The sequence below is a fragment of the Coffea arabica genome, chromosome 6e (genome assembly GCF_036785885.1).
Source record: "Coffea arabica cultivar ET-39 chromosome 6e, Coffea Arabica ET-39 HiFi, whole genome shotgun sequence".
Taxonomy (NCBI): Eukaryota; Viridiplantae; Streptophyta; class Magnoliopsida; order Gentianales; family Rubiaceae; genus Coffea; species Coffea arabica.
The window spans coordinates 10,037,479-10,052,311 of NC_092321.1; the positions used below are offsets into that span (position 1 = coordinate 10,037,479).

Genomic DNA, 14,833 nt, shown 5'->3' on the forward strand with positions numbered 1-14,833 from the left:
ACTCAAGTGTCCACTTAGTCGTAAATTACTAGAAGGAGAAGACTATTAAAGTGACGAGTTTCTATATTCATTCAGAATGTAAGAGTCGAGAGTATATTAGAATATAAAAGAACAGCAAGAATAAAACTCGGAGATTGCCTTGTCATACTTCTTGCATCTTCGAATGTGTTCATGTATCTAGCCCCAACCCAAAATACCGGTCAGTGTGATGTGAAAGCCTGCAATAAATAAATAAATACGTTCAACATTAGCCCATGTAGTTTCCTTGAACTGATGATTGACATGCATAGTCTCTTGACTGCTAATATTGCCATTCATATTTGGAATCTCATCACTTCTCCTTTTCTTTGATAAATATGCTACAATATCCGGTTCTCTGAGATCAGACCAGATAAATTTTAATTATAAAACAATCTAAATAAAGGAACCTCCAATAAAGAATCAGCCAGAAGAAGTTTGAAGGATCAACTTCACATCCACCCACATTTCAACAAGACATTGAAATATGATCTTCTATGGTTCAAACTTTGATCCAAGTAGAGAACGGACTCAATCTATGCACTTGAATACAGATAAAAGGAGTTTCATGAATTAAGATGAAGTACCGAAAAAATGTTGTGGTGGCCTGGATCTGCTATGTGAGCCATCAAGTTCTCAACGGGACCTTCTCCAGTGTAAACGGCCTGGAAACAAAAGCCAACAAAAGCTAACATTGCAAGTCTCCCATTCTTGATTTCCTTTGTCCTTAAGACCATAACCGGTTCGGGTGATCCCCTTCCCCACATGAACGGATCAAACCACAGACCACCAGGGTAACCAACATCAGGCTTCGGCTTCTTCTTATGAGGTAATGTAGGTTCAATGTCAACACACCCTGGATTCATCATATCAGCCCATCGTCGACCCTCAGCCCATCCCATCAGCACAAGCTGCACCACAAATAAGGTTGTGGGATCTGCAAAATATTCGCGTGCACCAGCATCATACCAAGAGAAGTTCTCGATGAAGCCTAGACTTTCAAGCCATTCTGGAATCAGTATTCCAGCTACAGCAAGCATTGCCCATCTGCTATGCATTAGTTCCGCTTGAGCAAACCATTTAAGCAGCTCTGGATCAGACCCTAATCATGACAACAAAGGCTCATCTTTTAATGAAAACCGGCCTAACATAAATATCTGCAGGAATGAGTATTGCAAGTAGCCCACATGATAAGTTATTTTAAGTCATAGCTGCATAGTGCATACCTAGTCCTAAAGGGTCAAAACCAAAATCTCCAGGGAGGCTGCGAGAATTAATGAAAATGAACATAAGTAAGCACATCAATCAGTAATTGCAGTCTTAATTTCAACAATGATCCATCACTTCTTGGTTGCAATTTCAAGAAAAAGAGAGCATCACTGTCAAAATTGCTGAAACTCCAAAATTAATCTTCTCATCATCAAGGATGACTGATTATGTATCACACAAATTCGTTGCCCAGGAAATTTGTCAATAATTTAGTTAATTATTGGATGAAGCGTTGCGCGGTACAACATTTAAACTTGCATATCATGGAGCAGTAGATACGAATAGAGAGAGAGAGAGAGAGAGAGAGTTAATATACCTGCCATCAAGCCATTCTGGAGGTGAACTCCCTGGGAACCACAAAGGCCTATCCGGGAGAAGTGGTTCACAGACACTGGACACCCCTTTTGTAGCATTCAAACGACTTCTTCCTAACAAGCATGCTCTTGTGACTCTTCCTGGCAACGATTTTGTATTCATTTCGCTGAAAGAAATGACAAGCAGAATTAGATTCTATGACTGGAAAGTTCATTCATTAGCAAATGACAATTGATACTGTACTGTGCATGTCCAAAAAAAAGGTCGATGCATCTTAAGGATCAACGCAAACCTCTACAATTAGATGAGAACTTGGGAAAAAAAATGAGGAAAGAAAATGTGACCTGGTTGGAATGCTTGAAAGTGCAGTTGAAGCAATGGACAGAGCCATTTTGATGGAAGTTCACAGGTCTTCCTAGACTGAAGAGGGTAGTAGCAGCTTAAGCTTACTGATGTTATTCTAGGATGGCATTTCCACGAGACTCATCCACAGGTTACAGAGTTGTGAGATGTGGACCAATGAGGGCCATGGTAGTTTGATCTTTGATGGATGTGGAAGTGATGGACACCAGACTCACTGGCTTAATGAATTCTCCTACTAGTTATAAAGTGGGCTGGCCCATTTGGTTCAAGGCCTTCATTCTTCTTCCCTTGCTTGACCTGTACAGTTTGGACTAATTAGTGTGACTGTGATCCAGCACTGTCCCAAAGTCCAAATTAAGCTGGGAAGGACATTTCTAGGTAAAGTCTTGCTTTCTTTTTTAATTCTTTTTCTTTTAATAAAATTTGGAATCTCTCCCTAATAGACTAATTAACATAAAGAAACTTCACTCAAACTATATATATATATACATACATATATATATATCTCATAATACAACTCCTTGAAGTCCTTACCTATCAAATACAATCACTTGTCTACAAAGAAAAAAGGGAGGGAGGGAGGGAGGAGGAGGGGGGGGGGGGGGGGGCGCAAAAAAAGTTTGCTCAAATGGGCATGTTATAATGTCGTAACAATTAAACGCAAAGTTAGGGTCTAAGGAATGCAACAAAAATTAGGTACCGGGCTCTGTAAAACCTTTTCTCACATAAACATAGAACTGGAAGCTTGCCATCCTACATTTTAGCAAAACTTTCTCCCAATTTGAAGTTCAGTCCATCAATCTTAGCCATTCAGTTGCCACCTTTTCTATTTCTCCTCTTCTTCTTCTTCTTCTTCTTACTGCCACTAATTGGTGCAGCAACTGCCCAAATGCGTACACTGTAGAATGACAGAGTCTTTTTTGATCGAATTTTTTGTGTTGCAGAATGACAAAAGTCTATGTCAAGTTGTCAACTGATTACAACCGCGCACCCATAACAAAGCAACTAGTTGTTTAGGTTTGGCATTTGGCAACTGCACCCTCTCTTCTGAAAGAGACGTCACAATTACAATTGCTCCATAGTATATATACTATGCTTCAGCGTTAGAACGTGTCTATTAGCATAGTATCTTTTTTCCATTCTGAACTAAGTTGACATTCCAAGACTGTTAAGACTGGAAATACAGCTAACTTGTATACCTATATATCCATTAACACAATTATGCTAGTGAAATATTCCACAAAAGAACTCGCGGGTTCTTTTGATGGAGCACTTTTTATCCTCTCGTATTTTCTTTAGGGAGCTTTTGGGTCCTATCTGAATGCAAGGGTAAAGGAAAGGAAACTGCAGGAGAATCAATCACTTTTTCTTCTTGACTAGTAGCACTATTTACTTTGATTTGCCAAATCTTATATATACTCACAGTGTATACACTATCATCCTTTGATTCATAACATGTATGTAAAACTTGAATTTCACATAGTTATCATTCGAATTGATACTAACTTTTGTTAGTACCATTTCATTAGTACTTGCTTCTCCTTTTTTATAAAAAAAAATTGATGAAAATTCAAGTGCCAATATCCTCACCACTTCACAAATTATTTCGAGTACGTAATAAAATTAGAGAAGAGAGGAAAGAAATGGGAACAAAAAAAATAAAAAAAGAGAGAAAAAGAAAGCCCAAGACAAAGTGGCCCAAAACACACAGGAGTTCGAGCAGCACCAAAACATTCACGGTTCCCCCAACCAACTTCCAATTGAAAATGAAAAGCAAACTCTTTTCTGTCTTTTCTCCGTCTCTTCCCTTCAAATGCACTCCTCCATTCCCATCTCTCTCATATCCCACTGCTGATTCCGACTGCAACCTGCCACCCTCCTGTTCCACCCCCACCCCTTCCCCAATCCCCCAAAGCCTAAGCTCCATACAACCAAACCAGATCTCTCTCTCTATCGACTATTCTGTAAGCCCGATATTAATGTATTCAAAACGTTCCCACCTTGCTCCCTTGGCACTTTCCTAGTCAAAAACAGAAACACAAAAATTATGGTTGAGACTGGTACGACGTCTTCGTGGTGGCGGACTCAACTCCAAATCCACCATCACCGGCGGTGGATCTCTACATTCTTCACTACCCGCAAGACCCTTTTGGCTGCTCTTTGGATCGCCTTCTTCTTCACGGTTTTTTTGTGGCAGCAGAGGAGTGCCGCAGCTGGATTCTCGATTTTTCGGCGACCCATTTCTTCTAGGGCCTTTCCTAAGCTCCGGCCGGTGGCTTTCAACTTGACGGATTTTGGGGCGGTGGGCGATGGGGTTACCGTAAATACTGCAGCTTTTGAGAGAGCTATGATGGCTATTTCTAAGCGTGGGAAAAAAGGTGGTGGACAGCTCAATGTACCGCCGGGATATTGGCTTACTGCCCCTTTCAATCTCACTAGTCACTTGACTTTATTCCTTGCTGAAGGTGCTGAAATACTTGGAATTAATGTGAGTTTTCTGCCATTTGACTCTTTTGTACTTGTGTCTGTTGAACTTGCTTGTAAGTAGCTGAATGTCAATTAATGCTTAAAAGTTGTGCATTTTAGCACAGATTTTGTATTGATAATCTGGTGGAAATGCTCTTTTGAATATGCCAATTAGATGGGTGCTGTTGGTGGGTGAGGTTGGTGTTACTACATGCCTTTTTGCTACACCATTAGCAGGCTTCCTTATATCAAGAGGCAATTTGTAGAATTTGGGTTAAGCTGGATCTGTGATTGAGTTCATTTGAGACTTCGATTATAAATTAAGTTCGGTATAGTTACTGTTGTACTCGATGTGATCGATTGAAAATTGAATGGAAGAGAATTCTGGGCGGAACATTCTGATTTAGATGGAACTGGAGTTCTGTGATTGAGTTCATTTGAGACTTCAATTATAAATTAAGTTTGGTATAGTTACTGTTGTACTTGATGTGTTCGATTGAAAATTGAATGGAAGATAATTTCTGGGCGGAATACTATGATTTAGATGGAACTGGAGTTCTGTGATCCATTGTGGGATTTGCATAAAAAACACATGGTTAATTAGATACGCAAATTGATGTCTACTTTACCCAGGGGCTTTCTCTCGAGAAAGATCATGCACAAAGGCAATGAGAGTATTGTAACTGCTTAGAGTCTTAGACCTCAACTTTCAATTGGTTGAATATCTTCTTTTGTAGGACCTTAGCTGAATGTTTATTTGAGTAAGTTTGTTTCTGATGGAGAAGGTGCAATGATGATCTTATCCAATCTCGTTAATCTGATGATTACTGAGGACAACCCTCTAATCCATTTTCAATTGACTGAGCACCTTCCCTTTCTTTCCTTTTACAGATGTACTTACTAGTTTACCGTTACCTGCTTGTTTGATGAAGTTTATGAACTATCTCTATCAATATTAGTGAAATGTTGCTGGCAAAAGTGATTTGTACTGAATCCAGCTGTACATTCTGTTGGTTCATAGGTGATACAAAAGGATGCTTTAGTATAAGGGCCTCTCTAATCTACATTGTGGCTTGTTTGATTTTACTACTCTTTCTTCTGTAAAGAACTAAAGATAATCATTAGATGTGATTTCCATGAGCTTGTGTTCAGTTAAATTTGGCATCGTTGTACTACTGCAAGTTCTTGGTAGGACAGCAAATACACGTTGATAGAATAGGGACCCTTTGGTTTGAAGGCCTTTCTAGACTTAGGGTGCGTTTGATAAAACTGAAATCTAAAAATTGAAGTCTAAAATCTAAAATCTGAATCCACTAAGTTATTGAATTGTTAAGTATTAAATCTAATACATTTGAGTGCATATCACATTAAGTGATAAGTGAATAGCTTATTACTTAATTTTGGGAAGTTTTGCCTAGAAAATTCAATGTCACTTAATTAATTCAGATGTTCAATTTTTTGTTATCAAATGGTCTGAATATATTAAGATCTGAATCCATTAAATTTAAGTGGAGAACGGAGTTATCAAACAGGACATTACATTACACCTTTGCTGGGTTCCTTTACCCTTTCTTTTATAATGTTACTGATTAGATGGGGATTTCATGAGCAAAATGAATTTTATATTTGGATGAACTTTTGTTTGTTAAGGAGTTTTAAAAATGATGAGTGATTCTTAAGTTTAGGTAGAAACTTCCATGGTTCTTGATCACACTGCAAGAGGGGAGCAGGGGGAGTAGTGGAGAATGCATAGTTACTTTCATGGCTCTTTATTACTTAGAATGGACTGAAAATCAAAAAACTTCGTCATATACAATATTTTGTGGCTGTAAGCATACATGTGTCTTTATCTACTGCAACCTTTCTAAAATTTTATGGCATTTTTAATTTGAAGCTCAAAAGTATTTTGTTCTCACTGATGCTTGCCTAAAATTAAAATGTACCCTACAATTTTTGTACTCTTCTGCATAGCTGATGTGTCTTATCTATTTTTCCAAGATTTTGTAAAGAGTGTGTTGTGATTAAAATAAGTTTGACTCTTCTGGTTTTCATTTCGACTTGGTATCTTAATAATTTCAACAGAGCCGTCTAATTTTCTCTATCATTTAGCAGCTTGTTCTGCATAAAACATGAAGGGTTAACTAAAGCCAATTTTCTTGGTGAGTTATGAGTTGATAACATTTTGGTTTCTCAAGCAGAGTTTCATGCTTAGGTGTACATTCAGAGATTGCTTCTTCTTGGCCTCATCAATACTTTCTACTCATATTGGAAGATTATCTGTGTTTGCTTGGAGCTTGTTGATGTGGACAATGGGCTGTCATTTGGGTTGTGTCTTCTTAAGCACTATCAACTTCTTTTTCATAATTGCTAGTGTTATATCTCTGACAGGATGAGAAGTACTGGCCTCTCATGCCGCCATTGCCATCATATGGCTGTGGGAGGGAACATCCTGGACCTAGATATGGAAGTTTAATTCATGGTCAAAATCTTAAAGATGTTGTCATTACAGGTTAGCATCTTGGCCCTGGTGAACTGGTAGGACATTTAAGAGTTCTGATACTTCCCCTGTTCCTTATGCCCCCCAAAAAAAAATGTAAAAGAAGAATGAGTGTGTGTGTGTAGATAGGTGCTGAGGCATATAAGAAGCAGAAGTTTTGAAAGAATCACATTTGAAAGAACAAAAGTTGTATTTTTTTAATGCGTAAAAGATTTGAGATTATTTTCTTCAATCGCAAATTTATGCATTTAGCATATACTTCATGTGCAACAATAATCTTAGTGATATGTACATCTAGTCTAAAGGACTCTGAATAGCTTGTTCACAATCTTATACTTGTTTCCTCTGCTGAGGCTAAAAACCTTATCACTGATGATCATGTCAAATGATCTGAAAGCCACTAATGTGCTGTTGTGACTTCAGGACATAATGGTACAATTAATGGACAAGGTCAAGCATGGTGGAGGAAGTATCGACAAAAGGTTCTTAACCACACCAGAGGGCCACTTCTGCAGATTATGTGGTCTAGTGACATTTTGATCTCTAACATAACATTACGTGATTCTCCCTTTTGGACATTCCATCCATTTGACTGCAAGAATGTGACAGTTAGGAATGTGACAATCTTGGCACCTGTCTTTGAAGCTCCAAATACTGATGGAATAGATCCTGGTAAGTCTGTTCTATGTCAGAACACTGTTTAGCTTTTCTGTTCCACCAAATACCGTTGTTCTTGAGCTTTGAACAATGAAAATAATTTGGTATAATGTCAATATATCAGCAATGCCTTGTTATTGTAACTTAATCTGGATATTTCCTCAAGTTTTCTGGAACTTGGAGACGTGTCATAAATCCATTATGGAGTTGGATGAAAAATATCTAATCTTGGAGGGATTATCACAATACATGGTTTTGTCTTATTTCTAAGAGCCTAAAGTAATGGCAATACCTCGATTGTCATCATTGAAGAATTGAAGCCATGGAGCTTTTACTTCACAACCATTCATTTTTCCCACTGTTTAGAAAAGACAATCGCCTAACTTATTTTGTGCAACAAACAGATTCATGCGAGGACATGGTAATTGAGGACTGTTACATTAGTGTAGGAGATGACGCTATTGCAATAAAGAGCGGATGGGATCAGTATGGCATTGCTTATGGACGGCCTTCCAGAAATATACTCATCAGAAACCTTGTAGTTCGATCAATGGTCAGGTCAGAACTCCCCATGTCGATACGATCTTAATTGTGCTGCGCACTTGTCATTTTTGATATCTGCCTCTTTCAAATGTGCATTTCAGTTTTAGAAAAGCTGTTAGTATGTTGAAGGAAAATCAGATGCCTACTTGATTGATAAAAGAATTTAGTCTTTTCTCTTTATGTTTTAAGTTGATGATTCTCGTCCTGCATTTTGACCAAGTTCAATCTCCTATTTCTTATTGCTGTTCAACTCAAATGAGACCTTGATTTTGTTTTTTCAATTGATTTCAAAGCCTGGTCTTTTAGCAGACAAATCCCAGTACCCCTTTCAATCAAGTATTTAGTGACTTCCCCATAATGGAATTATTGCAGTGCTGGCATATCCATAGGCAGCGAGATGTCTGGTGGGGTGTCAAATGTCACTGTGGAGAACGTCCATGTTTGGGGCTCAAGGCGTGCCGTGCGGATCAAGACAGCCCCTGGAAGAGGAGGATATGTGCGACAGATAACTTACCGGAATTTGACATTTGAGAATGTCAGAGTGGGCATTGTGATCAAGACAGATTATAATGAACATCCGGACGATGGATTTGATCCGAAGGCCGTTCCGTCCTTGGAGGATATAAACTACTTCTCAATCCATGGCGAGGGAGTTCGGGTGCCTGTTCGTATGCATGGGAGCGCAGAAATTCCGGTGAGGAAAGTGACTTTCCGGGATATGTCGGTCGGGATTACTTACAAGAAGAAGCACATATTCCAGTGTGCTTTTGTTGAAGGCCGGGTCATAGGGACCATTTTTCCAGCACCCTGTGAGAACCTTGATCTATACGATGAACAAGGGCACTTAATCAGGCGTTCTACATCTCAAAACGTGTCAGATATAGATTATGATTTTTGATATGATTTTGACTTTTGTTTCTCTAGGGCCAATTTTCCAAATGGGGGGGCAGCATGCTTGGATCAGTAAAAACTGAGACCATAGGTTTTTCCCAAGACAGCACCTCTCTCATGCCTCTTCTTTTCTGCGCTTTCGTTTCTTGAGGACTCTTTTACGTCGTACGTACAGTGTATATATACCCTGCAAATACTGGAGCTGATGTATCCAAAATTTCAAAGACATCCTGGTCATGTGAAATAGGAAATGTAGGTTAGCTGTTACTGCAGTATCCGATTGTAATTGTCGATCTACAAATTTTTGAGCCATGTCAACTGGTAAAGATTCAAATGTTGTTCACAAAGCAAACGAACAGGAGAGATGTCCATGACGGTTTCGATTCGTCTGTATTGAACTTGCTCAAAACCTCGTACGAGGTCAAACAATCATGTGATAAACTACAAGCTTGAGAGCTGGGATCCCCCGGTGAAAACTGAAGTCGGTGTTTCTAGGTGAGACCGTACTAATCTTTTGTATTTGTTAGATCTCTTAGTATTAGGAAATCAAAATCTTATGATAATGCTTAATAGTCTAAAAATCCAATAATTCCATGCCTACAAGATGTTTTGTTTTGTTTTGTTTTTCGAAGCATATGCCTATAAGATGTTAAACATTATTGTAAATTGCTTTAATACAAATACTCCAGCACCTGCTCGAACGAAAACACAAGAAATTGCTTTTCTCATGGACCTTCTTCCACATTTCGCCATCGCACATCCGTATTTCCTTTGACACAATAATACGTGGGTGGCCAGCCCGAAGTCTCCACGATATTTCCTTTGACACTACAGAATTTGCGCGACAAAAACGAGCGAAGGGGCATCACTCCAAACTTGGAAGGATGAATGAATTAAGAGCTGAAAAACATGCTACCTTAGCATATATTCCAATTTTTAGGGTCGACCATCATTTCACAATGCACATTGCTTCAAAAATGTTCATCATCACCCCTACCTTTTTTCCCTCTTTGGGGGTACGTGAGTGAACTTTAGAATATATTCATCGAAGCACGGAAATGCGAAATTGTCAATCACCATTGCTGTGACGTGATACCTATTTCACATCAATAGTAATCAAGGATCTGTATTAGCGCAAGGCATCTTGAGTAATCCGTGGTTTACACTAAAAAGTTATGTTGCAATTGGAAGCCATCTTACTATGCATAAACATATTTTATGAAGTAATCCATTTGATTTTATTTTTTACTAATCATATCAAAATTAGTGACCTCGCTTGACTTTTCTTTTACAAAAAATATTAAAAGATAAGTTTTATTGAAATATTAAAAGCTTACAATATGCGGACAAAGGTCCAATTGTCTGTACAAAATGTGCATTGAAGTAGAGAAGAAATGAATGAATCCATTCCTCATCATATAATTAACACTATACGGAAAGGAAACTATTGAAACAAAGCTGATAAGGCAGGAATATCCTCCATTAAACCTGCCATCCTGATATCTCTAGTCTTCTTTGTAGAGTGATTTGCTGGTGCACTGAGTCTGATGAATTCTCTTCACATGGTTGGTTTTGTAAATTTTATTTAACAAATGATACGTTTACATACTCCCCAAGAATTTTCTGTTACGTTTTACTATACATTTCAATCTTCTTCAAAATTACTAATCCACTTATAGCATGGGTGGTTCAACAAGCAGCCGGGGTAGGTTCCATATATCCAAATTACCCCCAAAAAAAAAAAAATTAACATGCTTCTTATATTATAAGAGAAACGTTAAATATTCTGGATCATGGAGCATTTGACCCGTAATTTTGATAAACCATCAATTGTCGGCAAGCACAGCAAAACGTGTGGTGAATCCGAACATGTTCTTGTCAGTTCAGCAATAGATGATTAATTTTTGGCCATTTGATGAGAACCAGCTGCTATGATTGCTTTATTATTCTTGTTCTCATAATTATTGCAATGATAGAAACGGATGAATTGTAAATCAAGTTAACTTGTCACCAGGAGCAAGGCTTAGGGTGTTAATCCCGTCAAAATCCATTCCTCTTCATAGTAAAGTATAAAATACGTAATTTATTTATTTTCGAGGGAACATCATCTTTTAAACAATTATGGCAAATTCGCTACGGCAATCAAATACATTACATAGAACTAAGTTGTGGTTTAGTCCAATGCTATTAAACTCGGATCGGATAGTGACTCGACTAAACTATTGGGTCAATGATCAATTGGTCAAATCAATTGGACCGTTCTTAAAAACTCGCTGACATCAGCATGATGTCATAATTATTTTATATTTTTATAAATTTAAAAAATATTGAAATTAATTTCTTGATTATATTCGGCCAATCATAGAAAATGTTCCAAAAATATTAGACTTTCAATCAAATATAACCTAATAATTATATATATATATATATATGTAAATTCATGGTTAAATTATGTCCGCTCTCCAAAACTACTTGAAAAACTAAATTAAAACAAATTATGCAAGTTAAAATCACTTATCCTAAATTGATAAGACCATAGAGATGAAAACATTTTGATTTAGAGATCATTTAAAAAAAACGAATGATTTTAGTATTTACACTAAATGGGTGGCGTTTTTCTTATTTCTATTAATAAATGAAAGTGTTACAATTTAAGTAACTCAAATTATGAATGAGAAAAAGAAGAAAGAAATGTTTGAGAATCGGGTCACTGGTTTAGTCAGTTTTTTAGGGTTTTGACTAGTTTTTTATTAAAACAGCTTTGTGCTACAAACCAATTGGGAAAGAATGCCGGTTCATGATTGGAATAGTTGTACCGACCGGTCCGGTCCGGATCTAACAACACTAGTTTAGTCCAATTTGGATCGCAAAATTGTTCCATCTCCAATTCTTCTGTGATTAGCTTAGAATTTTTTTAAGATAATAAACTCTACACAGTGTGGATGTTTATATCATTTCTTGTGAAAGAGAACATGTGTATCTAGTACCCTTATAGCTTCATTCTTCACACCTTGCTCTCAACTGCTTTATTGGACTTGCTTTTTAGCTTTTAATTTTGAATACTCTGTCATGCAATTTTTTTATTATTATTATTTGATTTAATTCATTTTTTGCCTCGTCAAAAGCTAAAACAAGCGAAACTCAAAACTACAAGAAACAGGTTTCTTGTATATTGAGGGTTTATCGAATCAACTTTTAAGATAACTCGAAGCAGCTGTATGCGGGGCATGGCTTCAAGCATTAAATTTTGGATTTTTGTCAACTCTTTCAAAGACAGTAGTGATAAACTGCATAAGGTCCCCACAACTATCAATCCCCAATACTTTGCTTTCGTATTTTTCTTCTCTTACTCAAATGTCAGTCCACGACTAAAAAGAGCACAAAGCGCAAATTAAGGGGTGGAGCTGGAAGACAAAAAACAATGCATTGTGATGAAGAAATGAAATCTTTAAAACGTTGTGAAAACCTTCAAATGAACGAAATGCATTTAATTTTAAGAAAAACGTTGGGTTTAAACTTGCGTCTTATTATGCACTTTCTTTCTGGACATCTCAGAGGCCCCATCAAACATTAATCGAGTCGTTCTTGAGAGGGACACGAATTAGTTGCTTTCTATACATGCATTTGTGAAATATCTGGACTCGGGATGGAACGTTTGTCGTCGCTTGAACATATTGGAGTATGGACTATGGATATGATCAATTGACATTCAGAGAATGGCTTAGCTGTTTACCTAACGTTAATTCCAAAACAGTTGTAATTTTTGAATTGGACCTAAAAAACTCTTAACATATATATATATATAATAGCAATCTAAGTAAGACCTAAATTTTTTTCTAAAGCACTACACAATCCCTGCACAAGACAGGGAACAACGACAAAACATTTGCCAGATAGAGTGAGCTGAGCTGAATTTGTGGCTTGTGAAATTTGGTAGCCTTTGAAGCAAATTGATCATGGCTGACAAGTGACACAGCCCTTTCTGTGGATAACGCCACAGATGGAATCCACACAAGATGGTTCATCATCATATAGCAGTTGATATCTGAAAGCGATTAATCGGCCCATGTTTTCCGAATTTTCACAAGACAAATTAGGAATTTCGACATGTCTAAATCACATAACTAAATTACAAAGAGGACCAGACAATACATTAGGTGATCGTATTTAAATCAAACTGCCACTTCTGCTTAGTTTTCTAGCAGAGCACGTTTGTGGGCAGCTTCCAGGCTATTTCCAAGGCAGCACAGCACCTCCTCATGCCCTTCTCTCTTCTGAACTTCGTTTCTTGAGGACTCTTTACATCGTACAGCGTACATATACTGCAAATACTGGAGCTGACGCATTCACAGTTTGAAAGACACTCCGGTCATGTGAAATAGTAAATGTAGGTTAGTTGTTACTGCGGTGTCGACTGTAATTCTCAATCTACAAACGTTGAGCCCTGTCGACGGTTAAAGATTCAAATGTGGTTCATTGAGCAAACCAACAGCAGGGATGTCCGTGAAGTTCATCTGCATCCGGTTGAGTTGAGTGGGACATCATTTCTTGGTTGGTTGACCAAGACTTGTTCCAAGTCTTTGCCCATTCCTTGAAAATAAGCCTATGCAATGCATATAAAAGTTATAGACCAGTAAAAATAATGCAAGATCCACAAATTTTGAGCTGTCTAAGTTTAATACCAAAATATCTAATGACTTCGAGCTCATCTGCATTGAAACTTGCTCAAGAATCAATCATATGGCATTCTACAAGGTTGAGATCAAATGTCATTAGTAACCGGACTAAACAAAAGCCTTGTAAATTGCTTTAATACAAAGGCACTACATCACTGAAACGTTACTTCATCCATATTGCTAATACTTCAATAGTTGCAACTTCGACCACAGGACTGGTGGTTCTTGAGCTCTATTTTGCTATTGGTGATCAAAGATTTGTAATGTCCTCCAACATATAAAACTTTATAAAGATTCAAGTATGAAGTATGATAAAGAAGCATGCAGGACAAGAAATGTTCCGTGCATTAGGTGAATCTTAACGCAGTTGAACTAATGATGCCAGTGCAGTTTTATTGGGTACCACTACCACATATGCATGCGCCTTTTCTTAGTCTTTATTTGACTTCACCAACATAGGCACTAGGAAAACAAACATGTGATATTTCTTTTAAGCAAAACTACGTTAGCGCTCATCATTTCAACTGCACTAAATTTTTCCTAGCAAAACATTTCCTTGATAAAGTGAACTGATCTGAATTTGTGGCATGTGAAATTTGCGAGCCTTTGGAGCAACAGGATCATGAATTAGGGCAAAAATGATTGTCAGTTACAATCTTCAGAAGTATTATGGTTATGATTGACGGAAAAATATACATATACATGGAGCTCAAAACATATAAGGCTCAGATTAGGTAGTGTATATTTATGCATGGAGCTCAAAACAAATTGTCATTAGTTAAATACAATTTGTTCAAATGAACAAAATTGTTCCAAAATGATTCTACTGAAAACTGTTTGTAACCTTTAACCCACGGGCCAAAGCACCATAAGGATTGATGGCTGAAAACCTTTTACGTGGATAAATGCCACAGACTGGATTATGCACAATATTGTTCATCCATGTTTTCCTCATTTTCACAATACAAATTAGGAATGTCGACATGTCTTCCAAATCACATATCTAGATTGCAGAATGGTAGCTGTCAATCGTAAGGTGATCATATTGAACAAAACTACCCTGTCTCCATAATTTTTTTCAGCGGAGCACGTTAATAGGCAACTTCCGGGCTATTTCTTCGACCTTGAGGTAGGACTA

At 37.5% G+C, this 14,833-nt stretch overlaps 2 protein-coding genes and 1 non-coding gene across 3 annotated transcripts; 2 read left to right on the plus strand and 1 right to left on the minus strand.

Moving 5' to 3' along the window:
• Positions 1–40: 40 nt before the first annotated feature.
• On the minus strand, positions 41–2,116 carry LOC113694007 (photosystem I chlorophyll a/b-binding protein 6, chloroplastic). The gene is made up of 5 exons (XM_027212838.2): positions 1,947–2,116; positions 1,604–1,768; positions 1,245–1,282; positions 606–1,120; positions 41–218 (listed from the first exon to the last, which is right to left on the minus strand). Exons 1-5 carry the CDS (start codon positions 1,991–1,993, stop codon positions 201–203), a joined length of 783 nt encoding a protein of 260 aa, XP_027068639.2. The 5' UTR covers positions 1,994–2,116; the 3' UTR covers positions 41–200.
• A 1,619-nt stretch (positions 2,117–3,735) lies between these two features.
• On the plus strand, positions 3,736–9,294 carry LOC113693749 (probable polygalacturonase). The gene is made up of 5 exons (XM_027212407.2): positions 3,736–4,453; positions 6,820–6,940; positions 7,352–7,600; positions 7,990–8,143; positions 8,501–9,294. The coding sequence occupies exons 1-5, from the start codon at positions 4,013–4,015 to the stop codon at positions 9,024–9,026; spliced, it is 1,491 nt and encodes a 496-aa protein (XP_027068208.2). The 5' UTR covers positions 3,736–4,012; the 3' UTR covers positions 9,027–9,294.
• On the plus strand, positions 5,218–5,297 carry LOC140010073 (small nucleolar RNA U30). Its single transcript, XR_011817340.1, has one exon. It is a non-coding gene; the product is annotated as a small nucleolar RNA U30 (small nucleolar RNA).
• Positions 9,295–14,833: the final 5,539 nt, after the last annotated feature.

What these genes read in the sequence shown, in the direction of transcription:
- LOC113694007 (XM_027212838.2), bottom strand. Translation starts at nt 1,993, where the DNA reads ATGGCTCTGTCCATTGCTTCAACTGCACTTTCAAGCATTCCAACCAG. An exon ending in CCAGAATGGCTTGATGGCAG is followed by an intron (nt 1,283 to 1,603) that starts GTATATTAACTC and finishes TAATTCTCGCAG; the next exon opens with CCTCCCTGGAGATTTTGGTT. An exon ending in TTTTGACCCTTTAGGACTAG is followed by an intron (nt 1,121 to 1,244) that starts GTATGCACTATG and finishes TGTCATGATTAG; the next exon opens with GGTCTGATCCAGAGCTGCTT.
- LOC113693749 (XM_027212407.2), top strand. Translation starts at nt 4,013, where the DNA reads ATGGTTGAGACTGGTACGACGTCTTCGTGGTGGCGGACTCAACTCCAA. An exon ending in CTGAAATACTTGGAATTAAT is followed by an intron (nt 4,454 to 6,819) that starts GTGAGTTTTCTG and finishes TATCTCTGACAG; the next exon opens with GATGAGAAGTACTGGCCTCT. An exon ending in TACTGATGGAATAGATCCTG is followed by an intron (nt 7,601 to 7,989) that starts GTAAGTCTGTTC and finishes TGCAACAAACAG; the next exon opens with ATTCATGCGAGGACATGGTA.